The 23,643-nt window shown below is 44.8% G+C and overlaps 1 protein-coding gene across 2 annotated transcripts in view; it reads left to right on the top strand.

Moving 5' to 3' along the window:
- tbc1d14 (TBC1 domain family, member 14) overlaps positions 1–23,643 on the top strand; it is a 28,675-nt gene that overhangs the window by 2,274 nt on the left and 2,758 nt on the right. Inside the window, exons 3-14 of one of the 2 annotated variants that reach the window (XM_068588247.1) lie at positions 2,339–3,116; positions 8,262–8,385; positions 16,372–16,496; positions 18,017–18,099; positions 18,214–18,331; positions 18,981–19,087; positions 20,327–20,407; positions 20,557–20,645; positions 20,783–20,854; positions 22,303–22,431; positions 23,008–23,117; positions 23,213–23,471. In XM_068588247.1, the coding sequence (XP_068444348.1) occupies positions 2,339–3,116; positions 8,262–8,385; positions 16,372–16,496; positions 18,017–18,099; positions 18,214–18,331; positions 18,981–19,087; positions 20,327–20,407; positions 20,557–20,645; positions 20,783–20,854; positions 22,303–22,431; positions 23,008–23,117; positions 23,213–23,471 (2,075 nt within the window). Of the gene's footprint in view, positions 1–2,338; positions 3,117–8,261; positions 8,386–12,452; positions 12,721–16,371; positions 16,497–18,016; positions 18,100–18,213; positions 18,332–18,980; positions 19,088–20,326; positions 20,408–20,556; positions 20,646–20,782; positions 20,855–22,302; positions 22,432–23,007; positions 23,118–23,212; positions 23,472–23,643 lie in introns of those variants that run through there. The other variant, XM_068588248.1, reaches the window with a different exon arrangement.

Raw genomic sequence — 23,643 nt, 5'->3', positions numbered from 1 at the left:
AGCACCAGGAAATGCGTACAGAAACATAAAATTATAATATAATATGAAAATGCAATAGATAGAAAATCTGTTTACAGGCCGACCAAACAAAGGTGGATGGAGGGAACACTGCGCTGCCTTGCCCCTGAGAAACTCACTTATGTAGTTAAAAGGAAATATAATGCATTTGTTTTTTTTTTAGATATCTACCTGAGTTGCTTATATGTGCCTTTTTTGTTTGTTGCTCTTTGTGTTTGTTTTGTGCCTTGTTTTGTTTTTGTGCCTTGTTGTACTTTGTTTTGCTCTGTCTTGTTCTGCCTATGTTTGTTTGTGTAATAGAAAAAAAGGCAACAATAAAAATATTTGTTAATGAAAAAGAAAATGCAATAGATCAGGTTATTTTTATATTCAGTATTTCTCACCAAAGTGTATAATATATATAATTAAGGCATATATAAATGCATCTCCTTCCACACAAAACATTAAAAAAGTAATACAAAATAATAAAATATCCAACCATGAAGTCATTTTAGTTACAGTTGGTCAAACTGAAACTGCCTGCAAAATTATGAAGTTAACACCACTATAAATGATCTATTAAATAAAGGACAGTGTAGCATTTTGTGGGATCTATTGGCAGAACCGGAATATGAATATTAACAAGTATGTTTTCTTTAGTGTATAATCACCTAAAAATCAGAGTAGTTGTGTTTCCGTTGCTCCATGTTACTATCGTAGCTCACAGCGGACAATGGAGCCAAACTTTGTCTGTTAACACAGTTTTACAAGTTCTCCTACACGCTTGGCTCACGGGAAAATTTTCAGTTTGACCCCTCAACACGGTCGTTTCCTACACGCCTGAGCCCATTCCTCGTACCTGGCTTGCGGAGTTTGTCGGATAATTTTGAGGATAAGAGGATGCAGGTCAGGCTTTTTAGTTCCACGAAGCAACTTTGGAAAAATAACAATAAATCACCATCAATCATTAACATGCGCCAGTGACCCCACAGGACAAAAGAGGCAGCTCCTTTCCTCACTGATGAAGGAGCGAGATCAGTTTTAAAGGGAGACAGTTCTTCCAGATTTGCCAAGATCCGTTCTCACATCATGACGACTTCCTGTACGAGAGCTATTGATTCTGCCAACAAGAAATCATTTATTTATCTAGACCTTCTGGAGTCGTACATTGAACACCGCGCCACATGCCCAGCTGAGCGTTGGCTGTCTCACATACTGTATGCATAGACTATCTCACAAACTGGATCACAGCCTGGCTCTTTTTTGCGAGTGGTACATGTTTGTACAGTGTCTACGATAATGAGAATATGGTGAAAGCCGCTGCATGCCGTGCTGTTCGTAACACTAATTTAGCGCTTAACAAACATATTGGTGTGTTGAAAGCACTCATAATTATATGATAGTGTTATTAGTACACCATACATATCATTATTATAGAATGATTAGGGTGGACTTATAAGAAGAATAAAGAATCACACACATTTTCTTTTCACTACTTTAATTGATTGAATTTCTGATTTAAAAATGAATCCATACTGATCTGCCCATGCACAAATTCAAACCCCTCGTTAAATGGTAAATTACTAGTTCATAATATTATCCGTAGAAATTTTACCGACACCGTTTTGATTTACACGTTCATGGCGCATTTCTCATTTCTTTCTCGATGCCTCCCCTAATTGATTACAAAAAAGATTGATATTCTGCTTCCGTGTATCGATACAATAGCTCCGCGCTAACTATCGCGATACTATGCTGTATCGATGTTTTTTCCCCCACCCCGAATAACTTGGGACTTGACCTCATATGTGTTCATGATAATCTCCTGCTCCTCAGCGGAGAAAAATAGAGTTTTTTCTTCTTGAGTTTATTTGCTATTGTACTATTAGAACATCACGGTGCCAGTGCTCAAATATTCTCCCTTCTGAAGAGGAACGGGCACGTACAATTACCCTGATGACTGATGTCTGGTTTGAATTAACGACTGTTTGCAGAAATCTTTGCAGTAATTTAAGCTTGATCATAGGACATTTGATCGACTTTGTTGACCCACGTAAGAAGAATAGGGCCCAGACCTTTTAAAGCGACACCAAAGGTCTTTATACCTGTGTGGATTCTGGCGACCCCTGTGGACAAAGGTGGTAGTGGTCAGTCCTTCAGAATAACTACAGTATGGAGAAAAGGCCAATCGATAGATGGAAGTTTCATAATCGGATAAAAGTTCCTCATAGTTCTTTTTCACAAGTACTTTTACTCATTTTAGTTAGTGAAAATCTTGGTAAAAACGGCCGTAAAAATGTATACAAATCAATCTAATTGATTCTCCTTTTCTTTGTTTAAGGTGTGTCTGGAGAAGTCGTCGTGGAGAATGGCTGTGTAGTGACGGACCCCACTGCGTCTGACCTCCACGATGGTGCCAACCACCACAGCCAGGAGACCAGCACGATCCTGCACAGCGAGTCTGCCCTGCCCAGTTACACGCCATCCTGCTCCTCCACCCCCATCTACTACTCTAGCCCCCAGAAGAGCTACTCAGACCTTAACCAGGACAGCCACAGCCTGACCTCCCAGGACTCGGGTATCCCCACTCTGGAGATCAACCCTCCAGAGCCCATCCCCCACGGCCACCAGCGGCCATGTGACGGAGGCTTTGTCCCGGACTCCAGCTCCTATACTCCTGCCACCTTGACTTTAGATGACAACGATGGCAACGGCATCCGCAAATCCTCCACCTTTCCCCGCAGTGGGTACGACTCCATCCGCCTCTTTAGCCCCGCCCTCCGACTGTCCGCCACCACGGGGACGGGACTCGGGGGCAGCGCTCTGAACCGAAGCGACGACATCTCCGTGTGCAGCGTGTCCAGCATGAGCACCGAGCTGTCGGTCTCCAATGAAGACATCCTGGATCTCACAGTCACCTGTGACTCCAGTGCCATTGTTACCTTGGAGACGGACGACAGCGGCACCGCTCACTTCTCCGACGTGACGCTGTCCTCGTCGCCGGGAGACCCCAGAGACTTGTGGAGTCCAGTACGACCGCATCCGAGGTCCGATGTCACGCAAAAGGAAGAGGATGGCAGACAGCAGAAACTGGGACCGCTAGCCAGCTTGTTCAACAGGTATGTTCAGAATGTCTGCCTCGAAAATAACCTTATATTTATTTTGTTAATGCAATCATTTACTTGGCTCCATTAATTGCAATGGTTTGTCAAAATAGGTTTCAATCATTCAAGAAAAATCAGCTTTTTGTTTTTAAAAGCAAAAACTATTTTAGTTATGGCACTTTCATTGAGTCATACGCGCGCACACACACACAGTTTAGAGATTAATTATCTTTCCTATCTGCGTTTTCTTTCTATATAATGTGTTTGCAGCTGCACCTGCATTTATCCACTTTAACCCTCCTTATTTAACAATAATAAAGAGTTTATTAACACGTAATTTTGTATTAACTGCAACACACAGCAAGGAGTTGTACACAGTTTATTCACAAATTGGTCATAATTTATAATGATGTATGTGTATAATATAACATTTCTTTGTGGATTATACATTTTGAGAAGTACTGCACATTAATAAAATCCTTAAAATATCATAATACACTAGAAAAGATGTGTGTGTGTGTGCGTGTGTGTCATCCTTCCTCTTAGACAGCCACACGTGTGTATTACAGAGAAAGCAGCTGTGACAGCAGACATTACCTTTTAGATATTGATGCCTTCATCCCATCTGTGATTACTTTAGGGTTTTGGCCAGCTGGTGGCCCACTCAGTGTTTTTCTATCCATCTACTTCTGTGGCACAACTTCCACAGAGGAAGTGCAGCGCACTCATGCCGAGTGTTCATGTGTCTGTCCCGCTGTGGACAGATTGGGGCACCTGCTGCGTCACAAAATTGCACTTATGGAACTTTACAGGTGTGGAGTTGAGATCTAAACGAAATCCAAAAAGTGAAATAAGAAACCCGGCCATTCAAAACACTGTAAAATACCATGTCGCAAAGAAAATTCAATTAACCAAAGACAAAGTTGAAAGAAAGCGATAAGCTCACTGAAAAAGCAATCGGCAGGACCGCGGAGCAGCTGGGTCATCAGTCAACCTATTGAGTCAAACCAAGACCCTTCATCAGCGCTTCGTACTCGCCCAGAGGGGCCGGTCCTTTACACACAGTCGTTGTGTCGATGACGGATGGGTTTACCGCAGCGATTCAGCAGTTCGTCTGAAGTTGCTTGAAGTGGTTCTGAAGCAGGTTTCACGCTCGCCGGCCCCAATCACACAAAGCCGTTAATCACCAAGTCGGCTTTTCACTTCTTCTCCTCTCATTGAGCCCCACAGTTCTCCTCGAATGAATGTGGAGAGGGTTGTACAGCGCTGGGTTAAATTTAATGTCTGGACCAGTCGGCTGGTGAAAGCGCCCGTAACCCGACACCGCCGCGTTGACACGTTTCTGTGTTGGTAATTGGAAGAGGTTCATGCTTTCATTTAAAGATTTAGGACGTGCAAAAGGCCCGTATGCACAGCTGGATTATTACATATGAATGATGTAACTATAATGTGACGTAATGTTCAGTGCATGCAGGAAAATGAGGGCTGTCAGTTGGTTGTTTCAACACTTTGGTCCAGAGTGAAACATGTAAACAAGTACTGGATGGATTGATCACGGGGTGTGGCTCATAAATCCGTGGGGCCCAGAATAATGATGACTCTGATTCTTCTTCTAGCGCCACCTGCAGGCCACAGTTAGGCATTTCTCACCAAAATACTTGCAAAACTAACATTGGTCTTCAGCAGCACTGTTTCTTTTACTTTTTCTTGTCACCGTGATTGATTTGAGATGAAATCAATGAATATGATTCATCATGCGTTACAGGGCCGTACCTCCCTGCTCCACACCCTCCAGTAATCTCTCTCTAACTCTCTCTCTCCAACTCTCCCTGTTATGCCTCCTTCCTCTCATGGAGAAGTTACTCATTCCCTCGGTGCCCTTCAGACTCCCGTCTCCTCTCCCCCCTCCCACTTGTTAAGTCAGGCTTCTCACAGTTCTTCCACAATCGCCTCAACTCTGCAGCTGTGTGGGACTTTATTCCCCCCTCTCTCTGAAACTAAAGCTATGGATGACATTGGCCTTCATCTCGCCTAAAGGAGAGCTTCACTTTTTGCTCTCCTTTATTTGATCCTTCCTTCATCCGGCGCTTAACCTCCAGGTGCCTGTTCCTGTTTTTTGAGGGGGGTTGGAGGAGAAGAATTTAGATCCGCAGAGCAGGATGGCAACGCCATCACTTCTCCTGTACATTGACAGGTAGGATGCCAGCTGTCTAGTTAAATAATGTCCGTGTTGATAATTGCTGTGTTTTTGTAAGCGAGCAGCAGAGCCTTGATGAGGAGTTGAATAATGCAGCTTTTGTGCTGGCCGGTCTGTACGATCTGACCAAACAACCGCTCGGAGCAGCTCCCCTCCACGAGTGTTCCTTCTGATGGGAAGAAGTTGTCGTGCGTGCCCTCCTCTTGTACTGGCTCGCTCAATATTTCCATGCCAGGTGTCTTTTTTTTATGTTTGCACACACTGAGAGGGAGCGCAAAATCCTCGGGCGGCCCGACCACAAACCAGTGCGGTGCGACGCCTCAGCTAGTGTTTAACGCACCAACGAGCAGCCTGCCGCTTCCCAGCCGCTCCACCGGAGCACTCGACCGTAGCCGCGGCCTTTCAGTGTCGGCCTCGGCCTGAATGCAAGCCTTGTTCCCTCTCTGTGAACACTCGCCACAGCACGACAGTCGACGAGCTGTTGCTGCAGAGTCCGCCGTATTGAGGTGTTAAAAGTTGAGCCTTAAAGTCCGGTGTTAACGTCGTAAAGGTGGCACTCTGTCGACCTCTGCTCTTTAAGCTGTGCAACAATGTTTTACGGGGGTCACTCAAGTTCACCCTCCCCACTGTAGTTCAAAGCCACTGGTTACACTTTATGTTCTCCTCTTCAGCTGCTTTATATTAATTATTTATACGTTTAAAAACAAAACATTACACATTTGAATTGCACTCTTGTTGATAAATTGAATCGTTGAGCTTGAAAGTTTGTTGACCTTGGACATAGTAGCTCAACAGTCTTTTTTTTCCACAGCTTTCAACCGCGTTAAACCGCCAATGTCATCAGCTGTATGAAACTCTGGTCACGTGACACAATATGATAACAAGAGCACAGGTCATGAATGTGTAAAAATCTTGAATCTCAATGTGTCAGAGGTTAGGGATGTGAAGTTGAACAGTTATGCTCTTTTTCATTATGGCTTTTTGGACTGACAGCTGCGATTTCCTGCCTTTTTAAAAAAAAAAAGAAATTTAAAGAAGAAGAAAAAAGTGACTGATCACAGCAGACGTACAATATGAACTTCACCGCTTCCCTTAAAGCCTTCAGTACGACTGTAAACTGCTGCTGCTCAAGCTTTGGTTGCGTCATATCTTTCAGCAAAAAAGGAATCGTTGCAAAGCTGCCGGTTGCTTGTGTTCCGGTCTGTTTCCAGCGTGCATTGTAAGAAGAACATAACTCTTGTGCTGGCCTTATTCGTGATGTCATTCATTTAAAGCCTTGAGTCACCCACACAATGAGGAAATACTTCCCTCTGTTTGCATTGTCCTGGTGCACCGCATTTTAGATGCGCCTCAGGATTAATATTTACATTTGATTGTTTTCCACACAGGCTTGTAAACTTCACAGCAACATGCGAGCACGGCCGTGATGTCCAAATATGAGACAGTTACTCCGTACCATGAAAAGCCTATTTTGACACAGAATTACCATAAACATAAGGTAAAACAAGATTTGAATTGATACAAAAAACATTTTTACATGAGCGTAATGTTTTTTCTATGTTCTGCGGTGCGTTATGAGACCAGGTGAGGTCCTCGCTGATGTAAGCTCTCAGGAATTTAAAGGTTTTCAACCTTTCCACCTCTGTCCCACCTATGTAACGTGGTGTGTGCTGCACCCTCTTGGTGCTGGTGTTTTCCTTGGAGGCCACACACTCGTATGCAAAGAGGCTGTACAGTAGAGGACCCGGTACACAGCCCTGGGGTGTCCCTGTGCTCACAGTTTTTGTGGCTGGTGTGCGGTTGCCAAGTCTGGCTGATTGGAAAGAGAGAATTTTAACCTCTTTGCTTTTTTTTTATTAAATCTTCTTTGGCGAGCCATGAGTAACGTTGGCAAACTGACTTTCGGCTAGATAGCAAACTATTTAATGTTTTTTGTTGAGCAATACAGAGCAGTCGAATTCAAATGTCTTTATTTGTTGAATAATGGTATACCGTTTTTTTCTTTGATTTAAAATAATCCTGTATGGTTTAGGCCATCCATAATGTCATGTTAAATCATATTAACAGTGTATTTTTTTTGACAATTCCACTTTTTTGTCAAAATCCAATCACTTAATTCCTGACTCAAGTTATCGTAACAAACAGACGTATCCTCAGTAGAGTTCTTCAACACCATCGCTCCTGTGCTTTTTCATGATTATGGTTGTGTGTGGGTAAATCAGCTTTTGACAAGTAATTCATGAGCGCAGAAGGCTGCAGAGGGTTGCATAGAGCAACCGTTTCCCCCGTCGAGTGATTGGTCAAAATCATCACATTTAGCAATATGGACAAATGGCAGGCAACGACCTTCTTGTGTCTGGTGGGCCTGTTCATAATAAGCTTCTTTTATTCGTTATTTCCCTTTTTATTCATGTCTTTTCACAGCCATTCAGGCTTTTGATGAAAGCCTCCGCTAAGAGCTCAATGACAACAGCACTCTGCTGGATGAATACAAGGAATAGCTGGCTCTGTGATGCCGTGAAAGAGGGAAGGCTCTTCACGCCATTGGACCAGATAGAAGAGCGGACGGTCGAGTGAGACGGTCGTGATCCTCCATGAAAGCAGCACGCTGCTTTTTTACATGACATTCTCCCAGATTGGTTATTGTGTCATGCGTTCATCGTCTAGTTTTATTAGTCCTGTGACCGTGACCCGCCGGTCAGCTCACATGATGTCACATACTGTAGGTGGTTCAAATGCTCTCTGGGTGGACTGTGTGCTCCCACTCTTAAATTCACGTATTTCTTTGTGAGCTAATCTCAGAAGTGACACACACACTTACTTCTTCCGGCTCCCTGGGGGTCCACACGGTGACCCAGAGAAGACCCATCATGGCGCTGCGCTGTACATTCTGCTCTCGTGCCGTTACGACCTAATTTTGTTCCTCCAATCTAATTCACGCTCCCTCTCCGTCGGTCCCTCAGGAGCCTGTTTGCCAGGAGGGTGAAGGACAGTCGGCCGGCAGAGCAGAGGGATCCCGGTTGGAAGCTGTTCGGGAAAATCCCGCCGCGGGAGGGCGCCATCAAGGACCCGAAGAGAATACAGAAGGTAGAATCTTTATTTTCGGGGAGGTCAGCCTCTGCCCTCAGGGTTCCATGCTCTTATCTCAGGGTTCTATGCTCTTATCTCAGGGTTCTATGCTCTTATCTCAGGGTTCTATGCTCTTATCTCAGGGTTCCATGCTCTTATCTCAGGGTTCTATGCTCTTATCTCAGGGTTCCATGCTCTTATCTCAGGGTTCTATGCTCTTATCTCAGGGTTCTATGCTCTTATCTCAGGGTTCCATGCTCTCATCTCAGGGTTCTATGCTCTTATCTCGGGTTCCCTGACCTCAGGGTTCCATGCTCTGACCTCAAGGTTCTCTGCTCTGACCTCAGGGTTCTATGCTTATATCTCAGGGTTCCCTCACCTCAGGGTTCTATTCTCTGACCTCAGGGTTCCATGCTCTGACCTCAGGGTTCCATGCTCTGACCTCAGGGTTCCATGTTCTGACCTCAAGGTTCTATTCTCTGACCTCAGGGTTCTATTCTCTGACCTCAGGGTTCTATTCTCTGACCTCAGGGTTCTATGCTCTGACCTCAGGGTTCTATTCTCTGACCTCAGGGTTCCATGCTCTGACCTCAGGGTTCTATGCTCTGACCTCAGGGTTCTATGACCTTGGGGTTCTACTCTCTCATCTCAGGGTTCTATGCTCTCAGGGTTCTATTCTCTGACCTCAGGGTGTGTGTGTGTGTGTGTGTGTGTGTGTGTGTGTGTGTGTGTGTGTGTGTGTGTGTGGTGGAGAATGTTGATTGTACAGTAAGTACAGTGTGATAACTGAGGACTGGTCACTTGCCCTCTTCCTAAGACATTCAGCACAAACCTGCTGTTACTCTTCACTTTTGTATTCTATCTTTTTAAGAAAGTCATGTGTGTTATGAACACGGGTTCACTGTTTCCACACTAGAGGTCAGCCATCATTAAAAAAAGAAAAAGAAGAGCTCTCCTCGTGCATCATATTAGTTCTGTGTATTTGGTGTTGTCAGCTGCGGTTTATGGTGCTGCGGTTGGTCCTCAGGGTTAAAACCACCTGCACTGTGTTGAGAAACTGTCGGACAGCATCTTAAACGGCTACATTAGCGCTGGAATGTAGGCTGCAAGTTAAATAGGGATGGGTATCGTTTGGGTTTTTCCCCATATCGTTACTAAAACGATACTTTTTAAAACGATACTGGTGCCAAAAACTCAAACTGCATGTCTGAAGTATTACATTTACTTCCTCAAACCCTAAATATTGGATGGGTATTTAATTCTATTCATTTAAAGTGTTGTTAACTTTAACCTTTTAGAACTGCATGGAAGCTGTCAAATGAATGAGCAACTGGCTTTTGGTCCATTAATTTCTTCTAGCAGAGCTCATCACTGTACCATAGAAGGATAAAAAACAATAAGTGCTATAAACCAACATTATGATTACACACCACCTGAAGGGTCAGACTTTATAGAGGTCTAAAATATCAGGAACATTGGAGTACAGTCTTTGTGGTGTTCTCCAATACCAGGAGCACAATTCCCCGAGCAACAGCACTCCCATCAGTGACATTTGGGTTCTTCAGCTATTTTTAGAATGCCGCATGCTAGAAAGAAACAACCCCTCTCAGTTCTTAGAAACATAATGAAAAGGACACGGCACATTAAATGACAATGGATCCAAGCCGATCAGATTAGGAAAGAGAGTACCAGAGCTGCAGGCAGTGTTGCTACTAAGGCACCCTGGTCTACTTGTAGCCACTTTAAACTCTTGTAACTTGCTGCATTTCCAGGAGCTAGCTGTCGAGTGCTGCAGAGGGGACGTGTCTTTATAGTTGGCCCGGAGGTTAGCAACGCTGGTTCCCTTGATAAAAAGCCAATGGGACGTTCCCTTTGGATAATTGTAGAACATAAACTCTCTATAAGGTACCAAGGGGAGTGAAAGTTGCTGACTAATCTTCAGGTTTTTCTGACCACTTTGTTAATTGTACTGCGTAGCATGAGCTGTTTAAGATTAATCTTATACTGGCTAAAATGGATTTAGTTTGTTTTTTTTCAACATGCGATTGAGGAGAATCCTACTACTCATCTGTGAATGACTCTCGGCTTAGATACATGAAGTGTTTTGAATCCAATATGTGTGGTCTTTGAGAGCTCTTTGTCAGATCAAAAAGCCGGTCGGGGACGTGTCTCTGGGGCGATTAAAGAGCAGAGCATCCACCTACTGGTGGAATAAACCAAAAAACATGATGGCAGCCTGTAATTAGAGCCTGTAGAAGCCTGTTATTGTGCTTCTGTTTACCCCGTGCTCTTTGTGCTGCTGAAAGCCTGTTGACATGCAGTTTACACATCAAACCTTTTTTTATATGTCACACACTAGCTTTAAATTGTTTGCTGTGTATACTCTCAGGATTGACATATTGTCTGACTCACCCACACAAACACACACACACACACACAAACACACACACACACACACACACACACCTGCATGTGCTTCATATCTGAAGTCTATCTCATCTGTTGTTGTAACCTTATATTGAACCTCAGGAATCAGATAACAAGGCTAGGTTTTCAGGCTTTTGTCTTGGCGCTGATGCTTTTGTTTAAAGGCAGGGTCAGAGGTGTGTGTGTTGCATTATTTGCCATAGTTATTGTTCAGCACCTACAAGACACACTGTGCTATTTCCACCAGCAACGTTTCTCCTTTGAGAACATTCAAATTTAGTCTGGGGACTTTAATGTGTTTGCGAGGCCTCGGTGCGATGCCTGGTCATTGCTGAAGAAAGTAATTATTCTGTTACCTGCTGAGCCGCCGGTCTAAATGCATAAAAGGATCTTTTGTCATCTTCTATGTCAGAGTGGATTCAAGTGGTTTGGTGACTGTTTGGGTCGTAGTGTATGAATTCCTTTGTATGGAAGCATCTGCTATTATGTTATCCATTCATGTATCTGGGTCTTGCTGCTGGGAAGTGTTGAAAAAAAAGTTGATGTTATAGTAAATAGTTTAGAGCATAAAGCCCCTCCTGGTTTTCCATTTGATATCAGCATACAGCAGCAAAAGTGAACTGTTGTCAATGATCCGCGACCTTTAAAGGCCTGCTAAAGTTCGCAGAGCCCTGAAGCTCCACAACCACTGCTACACAAAGCACTGTTTGCGTGTTTTATTGATGCTAAACGTGTCCAAATTGCATCAAATTTGACAAAGCACGGGTTCCTCAGCAAAACGCCCACCAAGTGTGAAGTAGATCGGATGAACAGTTCTTGAGATGCGCCAAGGACACAGACGGACAAACCCTGACTGGATGTGGTGGATATGATTGCTATCATGGGGGAAAGCCTGGCTCAGGTTTAATCCTTTGTAAAAACATGAACGAGGCCATAGAGCTTCCTTTTATTGTCAAGTCTGAACGATTTCCCATTTTAAAACTGTGCCAAACTGCTGACAAACAGGCCGTCAAATGATATAACAGGATATTGGATTAGAGATCCGCGTGCGCGCTGCTTCCCAATCCGGCATTTTGTATCGCAGCGATACCTGTTACTGGTACCAGAACAACTCCACTGATGGCAGAGAGGCTGCCATAAAAAGTGCTTAACTCCTCATCAGGATCTAATCATTTGAACACTCACCCAAGGAAACTATAACACAGTAGTTGACCGAACCGCTGATCTTCCAATTAGTGAATCTACCACTATATTTCCTGAACCACACAACTAGACATAACCAGGGTTGACAATTGCAGAACACTGAGACAAGTAAATAAAAACATGTCCATCTCCTACAAGACTCCCAAAAGGGACAATCGTCCAACAAGCCGTGAAACAAGAGGAAAGCTCCTCCCAGAGCACCGGCTTTGTAACTCTGTATCAGCAGCTCGGGAGGCTGAGCGTCTGAAACCCGAGCCGTTGCTCTGGGATTGATTTAGAGCGGCTGCCAGGACACGGCAGAAAGCAGAGCTCCTGTCGGTGCAGCGATGGGGACGAATAACACACGGCGGTGCTGATTTGCTGACACACACGCAGCAGCAGCAGCAGCAGCAGCAGCAGACCTGATGCAGAGCCGCTCAGTGTAGCGTCACTGCTCAGAGAGAGACAGACTGGGGGGGGAGGAAAACGTGGTATCATGCTGCTGCATCGTTTCCAATGCGGGGTGTGTCCCTCTGTTGGCAGCTTGACTGTCCATCTCCCCTCCTTTTTGATCTCCTCCTCTTCGGCTTCTCGCTCCTGGGTGTCTTGTTGCCAGGAGTGAGCAACAACCCACCCCCCAACCCCCCGCCCCTTTCAGGAGCAGCAATGACGCTGGGCAACGGTTTTGTAAAAAGGAACCCCCACCGGATGACTGGCCGTCTGTAAGGAACAGCAGCGTTCATGGTGAGTGAGCATTTTGCGCCGCGAGGACAAGTGGACGAGCTCGGCCGAGCCACCGCTTCTCTCTCTCTCTCTCTTTCCCCTTGTCTGGCAGAATCAGAGGGCATTGGCAGTCGAAGCGTGAAGCGGGATGCTGCGGAGCGAGAGGACGACTCGGGTTTCTCATAATAGCCTCTTTCAGCGCGCCGCGGCTCTGCGCTTCGTGGCGGGGATGATTAGTCGGCGACGTCTCTCGAAAGACAAAACGCGTTTAAGTTTCCCGAAATGTGTCGATGGACTCGATGTCCGCGCAGGATACAACCCATCTTCATTGAGCGTACCTCGACATCGTAGCTCTCAACTTTAGTACAACAAAAGCACGTGCAAACAGCGTCTTTGTAGAAGAAAATATTTTGAAGTGTGTCAAGGGATTTCCTCCAGGAGACGCGGAGCTCATTTGACAGCTGAATCAGCGGGACTCCGTTTATTTCCACTTTCCAGGAACGCATGCTTGGGTAATAAAAATGACAAAAGCACTCTGATGATTGTATCTGAGCTTTTGACGCCAGTGCTCGTGGTACCATCTGTTTGCCTGGATATTGTGGGTTTCCCTCACTTTGTCTTGATCATCACGGCCTTTCCAACAGACTCCAGTGGTAGCTGGAGCTCAGCTGCCTGTGTGCCAACCAAAATACTGACGTTTAATTAAACCACCAGTCATTCATTCATCGTTATATTGGCTCAGAGATGGGTGTCATTTGCAGTTTTCTGTCACTCTGAATAATCCGATATGACAACATCTGTGCACAGTCTGCATGAAATAGATTTGGTTCATCATGAGGAGAATTCCTCTGTAGAGGACGCCGGCGCTCGTTGCTGAAACTTGACCGTCTCAGAAGTTCACGTGCTTAAGTCCCACAATGTGACGTTTGCAGTGACCCACATTTTCACGCCAACCAGTCTGTTTCTCAATGCTGGTACATGAAAAACTTTTTTTCTTTATTTTCTTCTCTCTTTTTTAAATGGAATTATCTGTAAAACGTATTCAGCAGAATCTAAATCTGTCCTTGACTCCCGTCTCTGGTGAACCTGTCCTGCAGTAGCTGCCAAAATGAACGCACCGAGCTGCTGCCAAACAACGCAGACGGCGTCTGACTCATACTCACGCCGTCCTGCACTTGTTGGGCTTCGGAAACTACTTTTTTGGCACGTCGTGAAACCAGGCCAAGCGCTCTGCAGGGGCCTTTTACCCCGCAGCTTGCACCGAGAAAGCCGGAGAGGTTGCAAAGGATGCAAAGGTGCCGATCCAAGAGGACGTCTTCACCAGCACTATGAACGGCCGTGTCTTTTCAGGCCACCATCGCTCCTTTTCTTTTTTGCACATGACATGCATAACATGTCACGCAGTTACCCAAGTCGTATTTAAGTGTAATTGTGTCAAACTCTCAAATCAGAACCAGAAACGACTCCTCTTCAGAGGGCAGCGTGCTAGTGTATATAGTTTTTAAGGCCATTAGCAGTCAGCATGACATCCAGGCGCGCAGGGAGCTCTTCCACCACTACCAGGAAATTGGAGAACAGAAAGCCAGCGTGACGAAGCTGGTTGCCCCGGTGGCAGGTTATCATGGGATACCGTTGCTATTGCAGCAGCTTAAAGCTACCGCACAGAGAGAGTACAGTTCATCTTAGACGTGAGGACAGAAAAGGGGTTTCTCAACCTTGTTGAGAAGTAGTTTGTTTTTCATTTCATCCTTTTTAAGGAAAGACTGAGGTCAGTTACAGGGATGCATTGAGAGAACACACTTGTACATGGAAAGTAAACTATGAGCTGAATGTATTTGCTATCTGCTTTAAAGTGCTTTTACTGGTTGAATGGAGTACTAATGCACCTTTTTGAGTTGGTCGCTCCAGAGGGAGCCGTGTGAAGTCCGATAAACCTTCCATCTGAAGCGCTGAGCCACCAGTACGACTGTAGTGCCGGAGCGATGTGCTGTAGCGTGGTTAGCCTTGACAGGATTTAGCTTTCTCACCCCAACATACTTGTAATACTTTTCCACTACTATTTGCAACACATTCACACATGAATTCCATTCGACGCGCACCCTTCTCAGGACTGCTTTACACACATTGTATCTCGTGCTCTCCCACCCACCTCTCTGCAGTCTTAATCTATTCTCAGGGTCCAAAGTGCCTCAAAATAGTGTTTTAGCTCAGGTAAATAAGGTTAAACTGACAATGTGTTAACAAGTTGTATAAGCAAAGAAATGATACACAAAGCTGCAAATATAGGTGTTTAATTTTGAGCTTTATCGCTAAAGATGAGTAAGCTATCCTGTTAGCTCCTCTCTTGAATAACGTGCTAGCTTACCGTCCCGTTAGCTATCAAGCTAGCTTTCTTGCTAACTGATTATTAACAAACTAGCTCAAGGGCTATTGTGACGTTTTTATGTGACCTTTCTTGAGTCTTTGCAAGATAAGATAATGAGGAACTGACACTTTGTGTTTACTTCCCTCTTTTAAAGCCAACTTTTCTACATTTTTTAAAAAGTTTTTCGCTGTTTCATTCACTCTTATCTGCCAATTAGATAAGCAGATTGTCCTGCATAAACCTGCCCATAAAACCACAACTGGTTTTTGCTTTTGTACAAAAAGAAGAGCTGCTCTAGGCTGTAGACTTATTCCTGCTATTTGCCGTAGACATTCCAACTAATATTAGTAATTCTTGCCGGCTTTAGGTCTCTTCTGTCTTTCTTCCTTTTTTTCAGTGACGCCCTGCCTTCATGAATCCAATTGAATTACCTTTACTTGTCTCCAAGCCTCTGATACAATGGGCAGTAACACAAAGGCGGATTAATACCTCAGGCCGCGGGCAGTCATGCATGCACACTCACACACTCCTATCGTAGGAATGGATTGTTCAGTCAGTATTGTGGCCGGCGCTGATTAATGAGAACATCCCTGTGGCGGCACAGAGTTAAGATGATTGCCTGCATTATTAACCAGCTCAACGCACACTGGAGGCCATTTTGGACACACAGTAGTGTGTGCGTGTGCTCGTATTGCACTTGCCCTATTTACAGTGGCTTCCTAATTAGCTAGAGAGACAATGTAACGGCTTCCACTGAAGGTCTTCCCTGAACTGTTTGTGCCCTATTACCTCCCTAATACTGTATATAAGTTCAGAGCTCCTACCTCGCTCTGTCACGAGCACACACATATGCACACACACACAACCTGTATGTCAGCTGATAGTCAGTCTTGTGTCCCTGTGCCCTGTGGTTGTAACGGCCTGCGTGTCACATGGCCTCCTCTCTCTCTCTAGGCCTGTATGACATTCATTAGACGGCAGCTGACAAATGCTCAGAGGCCAAAAGAGCGTCGTCTCAAGGTCGTCGAGATATATTTCTCAGGGTTTCTGTGTGACTTGATGTACACTTGCATCTTTTTATCATCTCCTCTCTTTCCACTCTCCCAAGCCCATTAAATCCTTGCACTGTGTGCCTGACCACAACAGCGGCTTTGCGGTCAGCTGTGGCCTTTGTGGCCATTTTCTCTGTGTGTGGAGCTGCATGCATGACCTATTAGTACTTTGACAAGGAACCCCCGTGTGTGTGATGTAATTAAAACGCCACAACCAGTCCTTACGTTTCTGTGCCTTTTCTTTTCCGTCGTCAGGAATATGAAACAAAGAGTGGCAGAGCTGGACCTGGCAACCCGACTTCTCCCAGGCACGGTGTGAGGAAAAACCTGGACTTTGAGCCGCTCTCCACCACCGCACTCATACTGGAGGACAGGCCTGCGTATGTAAACACACACACACACACACATGCTCTCTTCAACCTGCGGGACATTAGACTATCCCACATTTTTCCTTCTCTCTCACTGCCAGTGGAGTTTGCTTCTTAGACAATAAAGCCACATCTGTTGCCTTTCTGTCTTTATCTTCCCCTCATTCCTTCTTTATCAGTCGTCCTTCCTCTGTCATTAGACTCCTTTCAGTATTGTTCCAGCTCGCTGTGCTGCGTCTCTGTTTGTCTTACAGACAGTAAAGGAGAGGTGCTGTTGAAAGTTTAATAGCCCTCCCCGTCAGACTGGCTCAGTTACCCTGTTTCTTTTTCTTTTTTTGGTGCATTTTTCGTTTTGTTAACAGACGAATAACCACGTTATTCAGTGGTGCTGCTCAGACGCACAATTTAGCCTGATTTGTTGTATACACAAGGAAGATTATTCTATCACACCATGACTGGCAAGTTCAGCTGCAGCATGCAACCTCCCACCTCTTTTCCTTCTTGACTGTCACCCCCTGCTGGCAAAACCTTTCTAGAGAAGTGCACGTACTCCATATTGCAAAGTGTCAGCGTTTTTGGCTTAGTATTATTAGATAGTTTACCAGTGCACCCTCCATCTATCTCCATTTAAAGAAAAGTTTATTGTGGGGCAATCATGACACCAGCAATGCACAATGAGATTCGGCACGCTGAAGCAGAAAGTGTCCTTAAATCACATGAACCTCGACTAACACGAGCGAATGAAGCGTCCCCCTGCAAGAAGTGCAAACAGAGCAAGTACTGAAAAACATTTTGACCCAAATTTACAGAATGAAAATATCAGAGAAAGGATGATAATAGAAAAATCTATATTAACTGCACGTCTGCTTGCTTGTTCTGAAGCTTATATCTAAATCTTGGGATTCATTAATTTCCTTTTTTGTTCTTTATATTTATTTATTTATTTCTGTTTGACGAGAGTCAATTTATGAGCTTTCACTTATGATCTTCATCAGTACAAAAAGCCCAGCTGAATTTCTCAATCATTTGAATGCTGCCCAGAACTTTTTTCCTTGTCTGTTCATGATGTATAATCATCAGTATTTCGGTATTTCCGGTTGCAGGTAAGGCTACATGAATATTTGTAGTGTTAAACTCGCTTTAGAATGAGACAATTTCCCCACTGCAGGACTAATAAAGGATTATTTTATGTTATTCCAGTAGTGGGATTGTGTCTGACTACTAACTGGAGGGTGTTGTACATTTCAAAAGTCAAGTTATTGAAAAAAAAGATCATGTCATTCATCAGCAATCGAATGGCACCATGAATTACATTTGTATAACCACAAAAGAAAATCTAAAATGAAGCTTGGAATGTATGAAAAATGACCTCCGGGAAAGCCCGAGATGCAATATGACTGGAAGCTCCAGAAAAGCTAAATGGCCGTTGAGTGTTTTATTACAGCATAGGCCCGCTCTCCATGAATAATGCAGGCGAAGCTCCGAGAACACACGGCCGTTGATCCATTTCCTTTGCTTGATGTATATTACAGTAATCTGCCTGCCAAGCCAGCCGAGGAGGCACAGAAACACAGACAGCAGTATGAGGAGATGGTGGCCCAGGCCAAGAAGAGAGGTGAGTCATCCAGGTTCTGGTCTTGTTCCAGAGGACTGACCGGTCGTTGTCTCTTAAGCTTTCTGTCCGCCTCTCCTATTAACGACCCAACTCTCTCCACGCCCCCGCCTGTAGAGTTGAAGGAGGCTCAGAAGAGAAAGAAGCAGCTGGAGGATCGCTGTAAACTCGAGGAGAGCATCGGCACCGCCGCCCAGATCTGGAACCAGGAGATCCTGCCAAACTGGAGTACCATGTGAGTACAAGCAACGACGGAGTTCAGAATCGTGGACGTGCTGCATACAACGGCACCGTGTTGTGGACCGGAGCAGCTAATGGAGCAGTATGGAGAGAGACAGGAAGTGATGTGCGGGCAGCATACGCTGAACAGCTGCTGTAGACGAGCGCTGCGGTGAGAAATCACATGCAAACATTATGATGAATTATGCGATTAACAAAACACAACCTGTTTAACAAGCCTAACTGCCACAGTCGTTTCAGCGTGTTGATTTGAATTAACGTCAATGTCAGGGCCTCCGAGTTTGACCACACCTTCATGGTGTCACACCTCGGACTGAGCGTAGTACTTTCTTCCCCTGGGTGTGGAAATCAGGGCGGTCCCTGCGACGTGTTTAGGTTTACGTGATCTTGTTTTACCAACTAAGTCTATTGTGACATACGCGGCAAACACACAGAGTAAAATATGTTGGGGTTCATTTTAGTTTTGCTCTGAAGGCAAGTCATTTCCTGTCCCTTAAGTGAAGTGACGGCAGCAGTGGAGGAAATGTCTGCCACCTTGTGGTTCTGATCAATAAATGATAGTTTCCTCTGTGAAACTGTCAAAGCGGCCTCTTGTTCGCTGGACGTTCCATTCACATTTAACCCCCGGCTGACTCCTCCCCCAGGTGCACATCTCGACGAGTGAGAGACCTCTGGTGGCAGGGCCTCCCCCCCAGCGTGAGAGGCAAAGTCTGGAGCCTGGCCGTGGGCAACGAGCTCAACATCACACACGGTACGAGGGTGCATGAGAGAGAGAGAGAGAGAGAGAGAGAGGGAGGTCCTGCACTGTTACCTGACCACTTACACTAGTATCTCTCTCTCTATATATACACACACACGTATCTGTAGGCATATTTAATGTTGCCTGCAGGTGGCGCTATGACAACATTTATTCATGTACATGTACTCAGGCCTGGACCGGCATCATCCATTAGGAGTTTGTTTTAGTGAATGAGTGGAAGGATGATTGTGAGCATGGTCCAATGATAATCCCAATACAAGAGGAAACGAGTAGCATTTCAATGAGTTCTCAAGTCTCGATGCAGATCTCTCTCACACACACACACACACACACACGCTGCAGATTAATTCTCCCCTTGCTAAAGGGGAGCAGAGAAGCGCTCGATGCCTGCTGATCCGGTCCGCTCCGTACGAATCAGCCCTTTATGGAGAGCCGTCCTCAGCGTTATCGCTCCGAGCAGACGCACTCGTACGAAGCTCGGTCTCAGTGGCAGCTCAGTTGCTGTATTCCCCAATTTCGAGTAAAGTAGCTTAACGTAGTATCTCCACCCACGGCTTGAGAACTGCCATCGCAAAGTTCTCCATATTTTTCTCGCTGGCCGATCAGAGCGGACTGGGCTTCGTCAGGAGGAGGGGCTTAAAGAGACTGCCGCTAAAACAAGTACATTCAGACAGACGGTGTGAGAACAACAATGTGTTTTCTGAAGATTAAAGGATGTGAACATGTTCTAGTAAGAACCTGGGGATAAGGCGGAGATGCCTCCTTTTAAGTTGTCTATCTGTACTGGTATGGAAAGCAGCGGTCAGGTACTACTAGTACTGCTTTGAAAAGTTCAGCGTTTGCCACTATTATATGCTAGTGCTAGGTAGCGACGATTGCTCCCGCATTTCAGAAACGAAGTGTAATGAAAGTTCTGAACACACAGACAGGATGCACATATTTTTAGATGGCCATTTATCAACAGTCTATCGCAAATAATACGGCCATAACTCCGAAACCTTCCTGAATTGGCACATTTTTAGGTGTCCCTAACAAATGTTAGCCGTTTATTTATCGCAACTATAAAACTTCTAACAATTGAGATGAGCGGAATCTCTTTTTCCTTCAGTCACCTTGAGTGTCACTGCTGCAGAGCAACGTGAAGAGCATGGCCTCCTCTGGTTTCTGTCCAGTCGTCATGTCCTCGTCCCGCTCTCGCATTGATCGTACTGCTGTCTTGTGTCCCTGCAGAGCTGTACAGCATCTGTCTGGCCCGGGCCAAAGAGAAGTGGAGCAGCACGCCGGCACATTCCTTAGACATCGAACCTGAAGGTAGAGACGGAATAGATCCTCATGTGGCCTTTTCCTTGTCTTCTTGGGCCATCAGGGCGAACTGTGATGTCAGATAAGAGGTTACACTATATACACGTTTTACGATTATTTTTTTCCTTTGTTTTGTAATGTTTTGCTCTGTCTTCCAGATCCCGGCTCATCAGATCGGGAGTCGAGTCTGGACCTGATCAAGCTGGACATCTCAAGAACCTTCCCTCATCTGTGCATCTTCCAGCAGGTCAGTGAGAGAAGCTCCGCCCCCTCCCACAAAATACTTTGTTTTATTGTCTCGAAACATGTTGTCATGTCATGATTTTAGAAAATGTTTGCCTTTCTTTGTTGCATTGTCTTCATTATTTCTTTGTCAATCGTCAGGGCGGGCCATATCATGATGTGCTGCACAGCATTCTGGGAGCATACACTTGTTACAGGCCAGACGTTGGCTACGTAAGTCACACACACACACACACACCATGACATCCTGCTGTGACACAGAAGCACATTGTTAAACTTATTGTGGATGGTTAATGACACAGCTCAGACCTGGATCCTCCCACCCAACAACTACTTATCGTTTATTATCTTCCATAACCGAAGTTTGATTGTGGACTGCATGAGCTGTCATTTAATGATTATATTCAAGCGGTAATGTACATGTGTTGCATACATGATAACAGTATCATTTTAAACTTACGATGTTGTATTGTGCGTCTTTTTGCAGCATTATCTTTTTACCATATCTGATTTACATATTTCTGATATATTTGATTATTTGTTTTCACATATTTTACTAATTATTTACATCCCTATACCACCACTACCAATCCTGCTGCTTTATTGATCCTGAATGTAGAATATAAGGTTCCAAAATTAATATTAGTGCAACATTCACAAAATAAAATTTATATGTAATTTATTAGTATTTTACACATGTTTTACTTATGTTATTTTGGATATTTCTGATATTTTCAAATACGTTTGCGATATCGTTTTGGACATATTTCAAATATTTTCTGGATATTTTTCACGAAAAACTGTCAAAGTTTTACTGATATCGTTAGGATATTTTTCAAAAAATAATTTTCTCATATTTTAGTAAAAAATAATCCACATATTTTTTCATTGACTGCAACAAACCACATGCGCTTTATCAACGAGACGAATGTGTTAAATTCTACCAGTGACGGATTCATAGTGGTGGTTGTGTTTCAGTCAGATGTGATGATGCGGAACTTTTCTGAAGTTCCACATCATCATCATCATCATCATCATCATCATCATTGTACAGTGTGAACCAGTCCAAGTTGCCAGTGGCGTTGAAAAGGAGCTGGATGTTCTCGCTCTTCTAGTGATGTTATGTTTGCTCTTCTGTAACATTTCAAAGCCGCATTGTGCTTCGAGGTGCTGCGGTTTGCTGCAGTCCCACGCTGCGTCTGCTTTGGTGGAAATGACTGTGACTTCCCGCACTGACCCCAACCCCTGCACACACACACACACACACACACACACACACACACACACACGATGTATGCATTCACCTCTGTGCAGCTGTGTCTATTTTATTCTTTGCATCCGTCTGCATCAGCATTTCCTCTCTGTTTCCATCTTAAATATCCAGACTGGAGCTCGGCTCTTTATCATTGTAGATTAGTTTCATGAGTGATTTACATTTGGTGCATAATTCACCTCCAGCAGGTGTTAACTTGCCGCCGGTGTTGTGTTCGCTGCCCTCGCATTTAGGGACGGAAGTCAAAATATACGTATCATTATAACACCTTTTTTTTTGTTGTCACACTTGCAAAGCCCCCTGTTAGACCACTGTTCTCGCCTCTTCATATTTGCTTGTACAAACTGTGTGTGTGTGTGTGTGTGTGTGTGTGTGTGTGTGTGGTTAGGTGCAGGGGATGTCGTTCATCGCAGCAGTGCTGATCTTGAACCTTGACACAGCCGACGCCTTTATAGCTTTTGCCAACCTGCTCAACAAGCCCTGTCAGATGGCCTTCTTCAGAGTCGACCACAGCCTTGTTAGTACACACACACACACACACACACACACACACACACACACACACACACACACACACACACACACACACACACAACACACACACTCTCGCTTACTGATCCCCACCATCAGAATGTGCACAGAAACACATCATACGACTCGTGTTAATACGCACGTGTTGTTTAGAGTCATCACTGTTTATATTTATGGACACGCCCGGTCATATATTTAGGTTATTAAAACGCAGATGTCACATAAGTGTTGATTGTACATGGACTCGCTTGAAGCAGCAAATTCCTCAGAGCTTCGTTCTCCACTACAAAATCTGTAGTTCATCCTGCACCCAGCCTTTAGATCTCTAGTCTCAGCATTTCCTTGTCCTCTTCGATTGCATTAAGAGAAAATGTCATCCTAAAATTTTGTAATGATTTAATAAACTACATTTCCCCTCAACACCGATGGGATGTCCACATAGAACGTGGTGAATTTCCTTTTAGCCGAGACATCATTGTAATTAGAGCTGAAACTACATACTAGCAGTCCTAGTTCTTGTGTGTGTGTCCCTCTGTAAGACCCGACTCCCCTCTCTCCACAGATGTTGACTTACTTTGCGGCATTTGAAGTGTTCTTTGAAGAAAATCTACCAAAGCTCTTTGCACATTTCCAGAAAAACAACTTGACGCCCGATATTTATCTCATCGACTGGTGAGTATCTCCCCGCTCGTGAGGCTCGGCTCAGATGTGTGTGTGTGTGTGTGTGTGTTCTCGTTTCTTATTCTCCTCTCCCTTCCGGCCTTCAGGATCTTCACCCTGTACAGCAAGTCCCTGCCGTTGGACCTGGCGTGTCGGGTGTGGGACGTGTTCTGCCGAGACAGCGAGGAGTTCCTGTTCCGCACGGGGCTGGGCCTGCTGCGTCTCTACCAGGACGTCCTGACCACCATGGACTTCATCCACATGGCTCAGTTCCTCACCCGCCTGCCCGAGCTCCTCCCCGGCGAGCAGCTCTTCCAGCACATCTCCGCCATTCACATGACCAGCCGGAACAGGAAGTGGGCGCAGGTAGGATGACGCGGCGGTTCCTTGTAAGGGGTTTTTATGTCTGCTGCCGCTTTTTTAAATTTTTTATAGATGACTCACTCAAACTTATTCGACAACAGACTCATACAGACAGCAACAGACAAGGTTCACAGTGCACAACAGACAAAAAAACACATTACAAGAACAAACACCA

Source organism: Clinocottus analis, unplaced genomic scaffold, assembly GCF_023055335.1.
Source record: "Clinocottus analis isolate CAN_PGR_092001 unplaced genomic scaffold, fCliAna1.0.p SCAF_21, whole genome shotgun sequence".
Taxonomy (NCBI): Eukaryota; Metazoa; Chordata; class Actinopteri; order Perciformes; family Cottidae; genus Clinocottus; species Clinocottus analis.
The sequence above is the reverse complement of the archived record's forward strand: the minus strand, read 5'-3'. Positions and strand labels throughout refer to the sequence as shown.